The 14,953-nt window shown below is 32.1% G+C and overlaps 3 protein-coding genes across 3 annotated transcripts; 2 read left to right on the forward strand and 1 right to left on the reverse strand.

Annotated features, from left to right (window-relative positions):
* Positions 1-316: 316 nt before the first annotated feature.
* Positions 317-2,677, forward strand: LOC105791358 (uncharacterized). Its single transcript, XM_052634833.1, has 4 exons — positions 317-416; positions 710-871; positions 2,381-2,466; positions 2,540-2,677. The coding sequence occupies exons 1-4, from the start codon at positions 317-319 to the stop codon at positions 2,600-2,602; spliced, it is 411 nt and encodes a 136-aa protein (XP_052490793.1). The 3' UTR covers positions 2,603-2,677.
* A 5,233-nt stretch (positions 2,678-7,910) lies between these two features.
* Positions 7,911-9,716, forward strand: LOC105791359 (probable WRKY transcription factor 41). Its single transcript, XM_012619398.2, has 3 exons — positions 7,911-8,567; positions 8,670-8,798; positions 8,879-9,716. Exons 1-3 carry the CDS (start codon positions 8,248-8,250, stop codon positions 9,495-9,497), a joined length of 1,068 nt encoding a protein of 355 aa, XP_012474852.1. The 5' UTR covers positions 7,911-8,247; the 3' UTR covers positions 9,498-9,716.
* A 102-nt stretch (positions 9,717-9,818) lies between these two features.
* LOC105791360 (uncharacterized) lies at positions 9,819-11,773 on the reverse strand. Its single transcript, XM_012619399.2, has 3 exons — positions 11,266-11,773; positions 10,388-10,405; positions 9,819-10,291 (listed from the first exon to the last, which is right to left on the reverse strand). Exons 1-3 carry the CDS (start codon positions 11,624-11,626, stop codon positions 10,101-10,103), a joined length of 570 nt encoding a protein of 189 aa, XP_012474853.1. The 5' UTR covers positions 11,627-11,773; the 3' UTR covers positions 9,819-10,100.
* Between the last annotated feature and the right edge of the window lie 3,180 nt (positions 11,774-14,953).

Consider the following 14,953-nt stretch of genomic DNA (forward strand, 5'->3'; position numbering starts at 1 on the left):
AATCTAAATAATACTTTCACGAAAGAAATATGTATATGATCTAAATTAATAACTGAAATAACAAAATATATTCAAAAGTTATATTGTTAAGATATTCTCACAATAAGAAAATATTAGTAACTAATTACAATAATAATAGTAATGGATATAACTTCCTCAAATTAGGATGTCCACCATCTTTTGCTTTCTCCCAATCAAATAAAAAACAAGCAATGAGAAACAAGGGAACTCAATTATTTGTAAAATAATACTTGAAATTTTACAACCATATATAGAAGTCTGATATTTTAGTTTTGGTTTGTAGGCGTGTTCCTAAATGTCTGCATCTATGAAAAATGCCATTAAAAGAAGAAACCGGGAAATCCATAATAATCCACGGCAGAGCAGGCTTCAATCACGAATGGTCCACACTAGAGGTGATCATAGGTCAGGCGGTCCGGCCCGGCCCGACGGCCCGCCCAAAATATGGGAGAGTTTGGGTAAAAATATAGGCCCGAAATATGGGTTTGGGCAAAAAGCGAGCCCATTTAGAAAACAGGCCGGGCCTCGGGTAAAATTTTTTTGGCCGGGCCGAGCCGAATATAATAAATATATATTTTTTAATTTCTAAAATACATTTCCCATTTCCCATTTCCCACTTCCCACTTCCCATTTCCCCTCCCCATTTCCTATTTCCCATTTCTCCGTGCATCTGATAAAAATCCCTAAGCCTTTCCCTCCTCCCTTTTTTCCCCAATTCAAAAATCCACCTCCACCGATCCACCATTCCACCTCCGGTCCTCCACGGCTCCACCCAATTCAAAAATCCACCTCCATAGCTCCACCTCCGCTCTAACGGTGGTTCTACGTCTTCTACCTTTGAATTTCAAAGGTGAGTTTGCTGTTGTTAACCCTAGTTTATGTCGAAGTAGTTTTTTTCTTTTTGCTTTTTGATTTTGATTTTAATTTTGATTTTGAATTTTGCTGTTAACAGTTTTTTGATTTTGATTTTGAGACACTGAATCTTCGGGGGGGAATTAAATCTAGAATTTTGGTTTTGATTTTAATTTTTACTATTAACCCTATTTCCTGTTCGAACAATTAGACTAATAGGTTTAAAGCAGTCAAAGATTGTATTGACATTTTTAACCTTTAAATGTTGCGTGTTTTAATCTTGTTATGATTTTGATTTTAATTTTTGCTGTTAACCCTATTTCCTGTTCGAATAATTAGACTAATAGGTTTAAAGCAGTCAAAGATTGTGTTGACATATTTAACCTTTAAATGTTGCGTGTTTTAATCTTGTTATGCTTAAAATGAAGAAGCATTTCTGCATAATCATCTGCTCGTGGAACTTAGAGAAAGAACTAGAGAGTTTAATAGTGTTGAAGATGTCATCCTTATCTTTTAAGTGTGTTTGACACTCATGGAAAACTTTACTTATGAATAAATGTATAAGATCATCATTGGAAATAATTAAAGAGATAAATTTAGATATTATATGAATTTTTCAAACTGATCTAAATGTTGCTAAAGAGCTTTTGTATCAGTCTATAAATGTTACTTTATTGAGTTTTTTTTATTGTTTTTGTCCAACAATTCTACTCCTATATAAGTATTATTTGATTTAACTGACAGTGAGAGTGTCCTTTTGAAGAACTGATAGTGAGAGTGTCCTTTTGAACCCTTGTTATATTCCAGTTTGGGAATGAATAGTTGATAAAAATGGGAAGGTAATTCTGAATTTCGAATTACTCTTTGAAAATTTGATCAAAATTTGACTTTCCCAAATTTTGATTTTGCAAATGGACATGTGGAGTTGTGTTGGTTAATTATTTTATGAATTTTAGATTAGTAATAATGATGTTGAGAATTGAGATTGTCCTTTTGACACCTAGTTATATTGTTGTTTATGTTTCTAAGGTTTGGCGATGAATATTTGATAAAATGGCAAGACAAACTAATATCCTTTTTCTTGAACAATGGTTGAGTACTAATATTGGTGGTATTAGCTACTCTGTTTCAGAAATTAGGGTTAATATTGATGAAAGAGAGAATATTAATAATTTCAATATTTTTAAAATCTTTAATTGAATTTGTTAAATCTGAATATTATGCTGAATATTCAATATTTTCAATATTGAATTTGTTGAGAATATTATGCTGTCATTTTTTTTTATTGGGAAAGACATGTTCTGGTATGTCTCTTTGTTGGTACATTGGAATTTTAAACTCCTAGAAGATGCTTAGATTAAAGCTTTTATTGATGCTTATGAGTAAACGCCACTAAACATTGATAACTTAAGGTTTAATCAAGCTAAAAAATATTGTTCTGTATCTTGGTAGAATAATGCATGAGCAATTAGGTTGGAAATCCTCATGTTGCTTTTAACCTTTGCAGCTCATCAGATGGTAATGTTCAGTGCTACATGGCCTGCAACAGTTCATCGGTTAGCTCAGGAGTACATGGACCCTAATCTTGTTAAGGTAATTATCTAAATGCTTGATGGTGTTGTCATAGTTTCCTATATATTTGAAAAAGTAATAAATTTGTTTTCAGGTTGTGATTGGCTCAGAAGATTTAGCTGCCAACCATGATGTTATGCAGATAGTTGAGGACTGATTTTATCATCTAGAATTGCTTGATGGCTCAAGTTGTTTGAGTTTAAAAGTTTAAAATCAATTGTGGATACTCAATTGCATTAGAATTTAAGTACTTTTTATTGGTTCAATTTTGAGGTTTTTTTATGTTCTTTCTTTCATTTAATTTCAGGAGTCAAATCTGTTGTTTAATTGAGTTGATTTTGTTTTGCAGGAGTTAATTTACTTAAAAAACGGGCTAGGTTGGGCCGGGCTCGGGCTTAAAATTTTTTTCCTGGGCCGGGCCTGGACAAAATTTGAGGCTCATATTTCGGACCAAGTTGGGCCCGGGCTTATGAAGCGGGCCGAAAATTTTTTTGGGCCGGACCCATGATCACCTGTAGTCCACACAAAGATTAACTTTGTAAGTTCACGATCTTTATAAGAATAAAGTAAAATGAAAAGGCCTTTTACTGGATATAAAAATTATTCCATAAACTGTGCTCTTATAAAGTAAAATTGTTTGGAGATCTTTAATATGTAGGTTTAAAATTTTAAACCAAAATTGATTTACTTGATTTTTGCAGTTCTATTTTTGTATTTTTTTTTTTCATAGTAAAGGCAACTTTGACCAGAATCAACAAAATTTTCTATTATTACTTATACTAAAAGGCGATAATATATGGAAATCTTCCATATTTTATTATTATTATGTGATGTAGAATACACCAACAAAATTCCCAATGAAAATTTATGATATTTTTTAAAACTTATGGAAATATATATTATTCTGCTTTAATTAAGGCAACATTATAATGATATATAATGTACGAAATGGCTAAAATTGCTGCAAAATTTTGACTCGCCGTAGAAGAAACATGCTTACTTAGTTACATTAAAAAATACTTAAAAACTTTGCTTTATATAATGTATAGTGACCTGATTTGTTGAAACCCGAACGGATCGAGCAGCGATGGACGGAGCAGCGTCGACGAAGGAGACGGAGATCGATGGCAAATGCATTGTCGACGGGGATGCAGCAGACAGATGATTGGACAGAAGACCAGCAGCAGACGGATGGGAAAGAAAAAACTAAGTTAGGAATTTGGGGAAAAAAACTCAGTCAGGGATTTGGGGAAAACAATTTGGGGGAATAAGGGTTGGGGGGTTAGCTATCAAAACGGCGTCGTTTCAATAAAAAATAAAAAATATTCGTGGTGTTTATGGGAAAAACATCGTTAACATTGCTCCCATTCGGTGTACCTTTGCGGCACGTAGCATAAAACGCTGCTAAATATGTATTATTTGCAGCACTATTTCCACAAACGCCACTATATAACGACTTATTGCGACGTTTTTCGGTTAGCGCCACTAATGGTATATATTTGTTGCGTTTTTCAATATAAACGCCATTAAAAGTTTAACCTTTGCGGCGTTTTCGATCCAAATGCTACTAAAAATGCCGCTAAAAGCTTAATTTGCTGTAGTGTTTATGATGTAATGTATAGTCATAAATCATGTTATTTGATTCACAACATCAAAGAGGTATCATACTTAAACAATCTATTACATATTATTGTTACTATTAATATTACGGTTAAATATTCTTTGCACATTTAAAATTTAGTGTCTATATTTTTATATTTTTCAGTTGTATAGTCTCTCTCTACTTTTTAGATTTCAAAATTTAAGTTTAATTGTCAACACTATTAAAATTCTTTTGTTAAATTAATTGATGTGAAATTTTAAATTAAAAAAACTAATTTGGTATATATGTAGCAAAATAATTAACATCTGTAATAAATTTGAATTTAACATAAAAATGTTAACAAAGTTCACAATAGGATTTAGATTTTAAAATCTTAAAAATACAAATAGAGGATTTTCAACACACCATCAAAACAAATATGTATTCAAATGTAAAATAATAATATTTTTATACATGTTATATATTTCTATTGTGTATTTATTCCACCCACAATTTTAATTTATGTTTTAGAAAAATATTACTCAGGAAGGAATTAAAATTTTCAAATAATTACAAATCAAGATAGATTTCAATTTTATTTTATTAATTCCATATAATTTTGTTTTTTGTGTGTGCACGTACTCATTTCTTTTCCATACATTAAAACCTTCTTTCATTGTTTTACAAATTATTTCCAACACTCACATAATATATATATATATATATATATATATATATATATATCTCCATCTTATTTATATATTCCAAGAAAATACTAATAATCAATTTTAAAATTTGGTGTAATGATGGTTTTAATATTTGTTTAATCGATTTTAATTTTGAAAAATTAGAAAGTTTATCCATGTTAGTAGAAAAACTAAAAGGTTGTCTTAAAAGTTAACGCTTTTTGCTAAACCAAAATCCACCCATAAAGTGGATTCTAGTATTATTTAAATACAACTAGAAAAACTGTATTATTTAAATATTATGTTTGATACATTTTATATAATTCTGCGTTGTGATTGAATAACCTTAAGTTTGTGATTCAAATAATTGAAATACTTGACTTTGCATGTTTCACATTCAAGACCCAACTATCAAAATATTCTCTTCCCTAAGTTTAAATTTATGATATATCATTTCATATTTTTGTTTGGTTTTAATATTTAATTTTTATTAATTTTTTTTCATTTGGAATTATTTTAGTATTTGAGCTTGAATCTTTTTATCTCATTTAAGTACTGAATTTGATTTTAATGTTCAATTTGATATTTGAGTTTTTTCTCCCAATTAAGTACATGTGTTTGCTTACTAGAGTACACATATAAAATATTTATGGGGTTATTTGGTTTAAGTACCAAGGGCAAAGTTAGAAAAATTTTGTGGGGAGTGAAATTAAATTGTTTATTTTACAATAGTAAAAATACAAATTTATCATTTTAGTAGCTTATATCTTTATAATTTTAATCAAATTCTTATCATTTTAGAATGTCAAAGTACAGTTTACCACTACTAATTTAAATTTTTATAAAATATAAAAATCCTAAATGAAAAAAAATATTTTAAGACACACCAGGGCCAATGTCACCTCCTCCATTTGCCATTGCTGAGTATCAAGTTGAAAACTAAAATGTAATACTCTAATATCAAACTAAAAAAAAAAAATTCAAATAAATATAAAATTTTGTTTGATGGGACGCTTCCAATTCCATACGTCTTGCTCTTGCTCAAGTAATGATGGAAACAAATAGCCTAAACAGACATGTGAGTCAAACCTCTTTGTATAATGCAGGCTTTATAAATTAATCACACTAATTACTCTGGGTTAATTAGGTTTTTTCTTAAAATATTTTGGATTCATCATCATAGCTTAAAGAATTCAAGGAGTTTGGATTGTATTAGGAAAACAAAAATGAAATTTTTGCACTTTTTAAATATTTGAAGCAAATATTAGATTTAAAATATTAATATCTGAAATTACCTTTTTATTATCAAATTACGAAACATCGGGTAGGGTATGTTGGATCATGAAAACACGATAATCCCTCTAAAAATATTGGAATGAATTTCAGGTGAGAGAGTGGCTGCAATGCATGTTCTTGACAGTTTGTAAAAAGAAGAAGAAGAAGAAGCTGTGAAGAATCTAATCTGGGCAGATGAAGTGCAAATGGTGGTTGAAAATGGCATCTTTGAGTACACGTAAGCTCCAAATTTCCCCACATGGGAAGAGCAATGACGCGGAATTTGGTTTGAAATTTCTTTGGTCCAATTCACCTTCATCTCTGACTTTCTTTCACATTAATTTATATGCTCTTTTTATTCTTAACCTCAATCATTCGTGTCACGCTAAGGATAAATCAGGTGACCCAACCCTTTGCTTAATCACATAATTGAGATCGTGATTTTTTTTTTTATTATTTTCATTTTATCCATGGTTAAATTTTACTATTAATTTTTATAATTTTTTTAAGTTATGGATTTTATATTTTAATTTGATTAAATTTAATTCCCATATTTTTAAAATAGTCAATTTTAGTCATGACCCGAACAATAGTAGTTAATTTTTTGGTTAAATTCAATTATCAGTTATGTACTATGTATACAATTGTAGATTTGATCTATATTCTCCAATTGAATTATTCTAAGTTCTAATACTTTTCAAATTTTGAAAATTTTAATCTTGACACAAATGAAAATCATTAATCCCTTAATATTAGATTTTTAATGAGTAATATGTGAAAATAGCATGTTAACATGCCACTATACATATGGCACTATGTTTGCCGTGTCGATTTTGAAAATAAAAGATATTAACTAAATAAATTTAACAATTATAATTTAGTAAGGATTGAAATTTTAAAATTTACAAAATATAAGGATTTAAATTAAAGTATAGACATATATACATGGACAAATATCAGAATTTAAATTAAATAAGTCTGCTTCCTCTGGCATAGCTTTTGGCTCTGGTGCGTTGAATTTTGAAGGTTTTCTGTTTTCATTGGAACGCACCTATTTTTGATGATGTTTGGCGTACCACCAGTCCAATGAGACTGTCTCACTGCTGGTAAAAATTTTGGCTGGAGCTTTTAGCTCCAACGATTGCAGTTAAGTGAGATAATTATTGTTTTATCACCTTCTATTCATTATTGTATTTTTCAATTTACTTTTTATATAAATTTAATTTAATTATTATTTTATATAATATTATTTCATTATATATATTATTATTTAGTATAACTATTATATAAATATTTTAATGATTTAACTTTTAATATAAATATAAGTTTAATAATTATAATTATAATTTAGCATAAATATAATGAAAATTATTTGGTACAAGAGTTTTAAACTTCACAATCAAAGGTTCACAAATGTTCTATAAAAATATATTAAAATATTAAAAAACACATGAAAATTTTTTAAAACTGCGCTTACTGAATACAAAAAGTTCACTACCAAATACTAACCTTAGATATAATTATGATTTTATTAATTAATTTAAATATAATTTTTGAATATAAACATATCCTATAATTAATTTTAATCTTATTAAATTTATTTTAGTTTAGATTTGGATATATTTTTATTATTAAACTCATCTTGGTTTATAACCATTTGTGATCCTAACTACACTTGGGATATTTTAGATGTAAAATTGAAGGGAGACTTGGTCAGAAATTGGAGACTTGGTCAGCAATTGGAGTTTTGACCTCACCTCACTCTTCAGTCCACTAATCTTACTTCTAGTTTATCATGACCAAAGACTTGTCTATGCTGAAAAACTCGGTTTCTTTTGGTCAAACTTCAAACTTTCTATTCCAACAACCATTTTTTCTAATCCCAAAACTCCAATGAAGTTCCTTTAAAAGCCCCAGAGTTTCAATTTCTTATTCAAACCCAAAACCTTTCACTCTCCTACTCCCTCTTTGCTTAAACCTCAGCATAGACAAGTTCAAACATTTTCCAGCTTTTAGTTACTTAATCAAAACTTAACATTCAGGCCAAGTTCCATGGTTGTTGCTTCTTGCTCTTCACCATTTAGGCTATTTCAATCCCTTTGGCTGCTTCTGCTTGTGATCCTTGGAAAAGTTTTTTCTTCTTCATAACCAAATTTACCCGGTCTATAGCAGGTCATGAATTAGTATTTCCAAGTTCCAAACAAGGAATCCCTCTCTATTTTCTTACAGTTGAAGGAAAGAAGAAAGGGGGAAAAAAAAATGGAGAACATGTGGAAGTGGGAGCAGGGGACACTGGTGAGCGAGCTGATTCAAGGAATGCAATTAGCAAAACAGCTAAGGTTGCATTTGGGTGCACCATCATCTTCTGTTGAATCCAGGGACTTGCTACTACAGAAGATCTTATCTTCCTATGAAAAAGCTCTTCTGATTTTGAAACTGAGCAGGCCTACGGAACAGCCACAACAAAATGTAGGAGGAAAAACTTGTGTGCCAGAGTCTCCTCTAACCATCAACGGCAGCCCCAGGAGTGATGATTTAGAAAAGGATAACCAGGATATCAGAGATGTCTCAAAGAAGAGGTGAATTTGCAAGCTACAAGTTAATAATTCTTGAATGTTATTGCAAATTTTGTAAGTTGTAATTTGAGTATGCTAAATGATTCCTGGAACTGTGTTTTGCAGAAAGATGATGCCTAGGTGGACGGATCAGGTGAGAGTGAGCTCTGAAAACCTGCTGGAAGGTCCTCATGATGATGGCTACAGTTGGAGAAAATACGGGCAAAAGGATATCCTTGGAGCCAAATATCCTAGGTGAATGACCCTTTTCCCTTGTAAAATGCTGGACTTTTGTATTAGTCAAAACCCTGATGATAGAATGTTTACTTTTGCAGAAGCTATTACAGATGCACCTATCGAAACACCCAAAACTGCTGGGCTACAAAGCAAGTGCAGAGATCAGATGAAGATCCCATCCTCTTTGAGGTCACATACAGAGGAACTCATACATGTGCAAATGGCAACCCCGCAGTTCCATCCCCAGAAAAACAACATAAATCAAACTCAAACGGCCTTAATAATACCAATTACCAACCATTGCAGTCACAAGATACCCTCTCAGAGTTTCGAGCAGGCCTAAGAGTCAATACTGAGGGCTTAGACAATAAAGAGATGGCACCCCCATTCTCTTTTGCTTCAACATCATTTGGGTGTATAAAGAGCGAAAACCATAGCTTTTCACCTTCAGGAGTACTTGATTACTACAATATCTTCGGCAGCTTTTCATCGCCGTTCATGTCTCCCGATACACCAGAATTAAACTACTTTTCAGTTTCCCAGATGAACAACTTCCAAGGGGTGCTTAACACACAGCATTCTAAATCTGATCTCACCGAGTTGGTTTCAGCCAACACTTCGGCCACCAATTCTCCAATTATGGACTTGGATTTTTCGCTCGACCAAGTGGAGTTGGACCCGAATTTCCCATTTGACACACCGGGATTTTTCTCCTAACTCTTTTCCGCAATCGAATAAGAGTAATGGTAGATGTCAAATTCGGGTTCCAATAACCAAAGTAGGTTCATGGTGAGCCGTGTGTTCTGCGAAGAACTATTGTACAATACATGTCCCTTTCAATTCTATGTTGGTTTTGAGAAATTTCCTCAGATAACAAGTTTTGATACTTGTTCTTATCGAAATTCCATAATACTAGTGCGCAGATTTTCACCAAAATGCAAAGGTCCTTCTAACACTCACTGCAACTTCATTGCAATTAGCAAAGTAGTATTTTAAGCAATGGCCATTTATAATCCAAATAAGTTGTCCATAACAACATACCGTGAAAGTTCACAAATCCTGGATTTCAGAAGAATAAAATCAGTATATACAGGGAAAAAGAATCTACATTCCAACGATTCCTACATTGCTTGTCTTTACACATAGCCGATGGAATACATAAGCAAATGGTAACAAGTTAACACTCTAGAAATTATCATATACCACAAGTCCTGAAATAAGAAAACTGCAGGACAAGAAGCAACATCCAACAGAATTGAGAAGAGCTCATGGTACTTTAACAATGAAATGGCAAGGAGATCGACTGAAATCATAGTTAATCTATATGTAAGGTTTCTTCTGGTTTTCCACATCCTGAACGGAGCTTGATGCGCCTTCTTTTGCATCCTTGGTCTTCCTAAGAGCTTGTCTCAGCCCCAAGACGATGAATAAGTTGGTTAAAGTGAGAAGTGATTCAGCCCCTCCATGTAACCAATCCACATTAGACAAGGAAGTACCGTATTTCACCTTTGCTGTCTCAACCCCACATGGACCAAGTCATAATTTGGCATCAATATGTAGAAACCATTAAGTGTTAAAGGAATTGTTGATCATTAGCAGGAACTTACCGTATATTCCGGCTGGGACTGCTCAGTAGACACAAAGTCAGCAAACGAACAATGTAAAGGAAATTAGTAGAGTTGAAACAAAGCCACCAATAGCAAAATCAAAATGCAGGCGAAAACCATCCAAAGTAAGGAACATTGTATAAAACTACATTGAATAAAGCCGCATTTTCTTTGCTCTATATCCCTATTCGAGTCATTTCCTTTATGTTTGCTTTGGGCAGATTTTGTGTACTTCATGCTGCTCATCTATGACAAGTGCTACACCAATTATCAGTGTTGATGAAATAAATATAGAGCCACATAACTGAGAAGAAATCATATTGTAGAATATATAGATGACTTAGAACCGAACTGCTCGCCTGCCACTGGTTCAAAATGATAAAAAAAGACACCAAGTTCTCTACAATTCTAACAGAATTTTCGAGATTGCAGATGCCTCATTGTCACAATATGAATCTCTGCCCTAGCTATGAGAAGCCATCAATTCTCACTCTCAAAAAGCACAAAAAACATACGAGAACACTAGCAACTTAATTCGAATATCTAACATTTCTCTTGGACAATTTAAGGAAACTTGAAAGGTATATATGCTAAAATGATGGTTATCTCAACACCAGTGCATTTATCAACAAAGTAGGTTTCATGTAAAATCATCAACAAAAACTAACTAATAATCTTTTCACTCCGTCTACATCCATGCTAAAATGTGTAATTTTTTCCTACTCTTTTTACCCAAACTAATTTCTTTATTTCATGGCAAAGAGAGTAAAAAATTTCACATAAAATTTGCAACTTAGAACATTAATCACCACATAAAAGCAACCTCATAAACTAAAGTAGCATTGAGAAAAGAAAATGGTACATCCCAGGAAACTCACTGGTGGCACCCACAAAGGCAAGCAAGAAGTAGAAGCCAAAAAGGGTGAGCTTGGGAGCAGACTTAGACTTGGTGATGAAGTACAAGAAGCCAATATATGGGAACAGAGAAACTGCAAAGAGTTGAGAAGCAATGCTTTGTGAGTCAATATTTGGTGCCCATGGATCCACTGGCAACAACCACCCGCGCGCAATCCCTCCTTTCCTGTTAACAAACATTCCATCCTTGTAACTCCAGGAACCTCTGCTTGGAATTGTTGCTTGGTAGTTTTGCAAGAAATGACACGAACCTGGAACTGTTGAACTAACGGGGACAACATAATTGGGTGGTTTAGACAAAGGTTGTAAACAGCTGAGATTCATGTTGTCAAGACTACTACAGCTTCGATTCAGCCCTTTTTGCTTTGAAGTTTGGATTTTTCTCCTCTTGCAGATGATGATGATGATGATGATGATGATAGTATTGTGGATTAGAGAATTTTGATCTGTGGGGTTTGGGTTTCTAATGCAAACAATCTGCCACGTTGTAAGATGGGCTGATTCTTAGGGCCTTCCTTGCATGCCCCCAAAGAAATAAAAAATTTACCATTATTGGACTCTTTTATGGTACATGAATTCTTGTTCTGTTGTATAATTTAAAATCTGATTAGCTTTTCCATCAAATAGAATGAAGAACAACATTAACTCTCAAACTTAAATTTTTGAATCAACTTTTTTAAGAAAATATTATTAACAATTGGAATCATTAACAATAATATAAAGACATGACATATATTATTAACGGTAAAGAGTTAACCCACAAATGGATATTTAAATTATATCAATTTTGGTACTTAAAATTTTTTGGTCACAAGTAGTACCTAAATTATCTTTTTCTCCAAGTTAGTACATCTGTTAGTCAAATCCTTATGTTTATTTTAAAATGAGCTTAACCCATAAATTAGTACTTAAACTATTCAAATTTTTTCTCATTTTGGTATCTAAACATTTTTTTGTTACCAAGGATACTTAAACTATTTTATTTTCAAATTGGTACGTCTGTTAGTTCAACCGTTGAGTTATTTTAAAAAATAACCAATTAAAATTGATATATGAAAAAAAGGAGAAAAAATATTATTATATCTTTTATAAATATTTTCTTTTTCTTTCTTGAACAAGATAGATGGTTGGACCAATCAAGCTGTTAGTTCTTGGTTTGATCAGTTCATCTAGTTTGATCAAATAAATTATTATAAACTCATAAAATAAAAAGAATATCTAACAATAGTGAAAATCAATTCAATTGGTTTTTTTTAACTTGGTTCAACTGGTTTGTACTGGTTTGCGAGTTAATCAGTTCAATCCCTATCTCCGTACTAGTGTTATGGGCTACGGATCAAAGCCCGTGACCTTTGCGCACAGAATGACCCATAGAGGTCAACTTATTAAATAAGGCTCATTTGACCCATATGAATTGGCCTGATACGTGGAACTTGTGAAGAAGCCCATCTACTTGAATCCTAGTTAAAGTGAAACACTCTAATAAATTGTATTTTACTAGGATAATTATTGTAAAAATCCTAAAGGATAAACATGTATAGAATTTAAATCCATTAGGACTCTATTATTGTAGATGAGAACTAATCTTAGTCGTTAATGTAAATTGACTTGTACCGTTAGATCTGGGGGAGCTCAACTATAAATAGAGGTTTCCCCATTTATTTGTAATCACTTTATCCTTTCTAAGTTAAAGAAATAATGTAGCATTTACTCAAACACTTGGCGTGCACTCTCTTTTCGTGGTTTTCTTTGTTCGTAGCTTCTTCCTTTTCAGAGTTTGCTTTAGCTTTGCTTAAGTGCCTTAAAGAAATTCTGTAAGAAATAATCTCTTAAGGCCGCACGATTTGCGATACAAAAAGTCTAGCCCCGTGACATTCTGTAACACCCCTAACCTATATCCGTTGTTGGAATAGGGTTACAGAGCATTACTAGGGTTTACGGATCAATCAAACAGAAATTTTAAACATTTCATTACATATCAATACTCATAATAAAACGAATGAAAATAATATATTTTGTCCCTTAAACGAGCCCTCATGACCCAAAATACATATTAAAAACAAGTCGGGACTAAATCGGAAACTCAGAGAATTTTTCAGAAATATTTAAAATTTTCAACACTGCAGGGGCACATGGCCGTGTAACTCACACGGTCAGGAGACACGCTCGTGTCTCTGGCTGTGTGGGCATTCGAAATAGGGATACTCAGCCGTGTCTCGGCTCGTGTCCATAGTAGGGTAGAGTATACAAGCGAAAAGATTTATAGACTCTTTAAAAGAAAAGGTTTTTACAGAAGAGAAAACTAAAAAGAAAACTAAGTTATAAGCTATATATTTTTCGATGCCTATACAAATGAATTCTCCTCTCTATTTATAGAGGGACTTAAAAATTCTATACAATTGTATTTTGAATCCTGGACAGTGTTTCTGATAAGGATTCGGCTTCAAATGGATGTGGCTGCTTCCACGTCTCATTTGTCTTGTTGCTTCTTTAATTGCATGGTCATGGTTATTTCCACATTGCATGCTTGAGTTAATGGCCGCTTTCATCACTACTTGTGTCATAGTTGCTTCCATCACTGCTTACATCATCATTGTTTTGATGATAGCTTCCACGTTGCAAGACTTTTTTGTCTGCATCTGGATTTCTTCTTTTGTCTTCATCATGGATTTGATGATGACTTCCACGTTGCCAATATTTGTTGCTGGTATGTGGATTTCTTTCTTTTCAGGTTACTATCTTTTTTGACTTCAACCTTCTTGCATATTAATTAGATTCATTTCTTCTATTTCACCTAGATTTAATGAATCTAGTGAAATTCCTGGTGTTCCAAGCTTTCGACATACTTCTGATTTGGTCCAGAAGATGAGATGGATAATCTTCAATTTCTGCATCAACTATCTTGTTTAATAGCCTTAAAGATTCTTCATCTCTATTTTCTTGGATATCTCCAATATAATATGCCAATATTCTTCTTCCGTCTGTCCATAGTTGATAAATTTCTTGTTGAAGAAGATCTTGGGTTGTTGCTACAATATCAATCCATGCTTGGGTTTGATAATAATTTGGATCATTATAACACCTGTCAATGTTTTTTGCCAAGTGTTCTTTGACCTCTTTTACAATGGATAATCGGGGACTTCCAATCATGCTTTGAATAACCCATATCTAATATAGCTGATAAAATTTTTCTTTTTCCGCTATACTGATAAAGCTACTTATTTCAATATGAAAATAATAGAAAAAGTCATCATTGTTTATGACTATCAAATAACTTTTGATCAAAATACACCCAGTGTTTTGACTAATTAAATAGAAAACTTAACTATTAATAACTTAAATCCTGAAAATACAGGAAAATCATTTTCTATTATTTTCATATTGAAATAAATAATGATTACAAAGCATCATAAACAATGATTCCTTTATCGGTATAGTTGAAAAGAAAATAGCTTTATATATTATTTTCATATTGAAATAAATAATGATTACAAATCATTTTCTATTATTTTCTATTATTTTCATATTGAAATAAATAGCTTTATCGGTATAGTTGAAAAAGAAAAATTTTATCAGCCATATCAGATTTGGGTTATTCAAAGGATGATTGGAAGTCCCCGATTATCCGCTGTAAAAGAGGTCAAAGAACAC

Source organism: Gossypium raimondii, chromosome 8, assembly GCF_025698545.1.
Source record: "Gossypium raimondii isolate GPD5lz chromosome 8, ASM2569854v1, whole genome shotgun sequence".
Lineage (NCBI taxonomy): Eukaryota > Viridiplantae > Streptophyta > Magnoliopsida > Malvales > Malvaceae > Gossypium > Gossypium raimondii.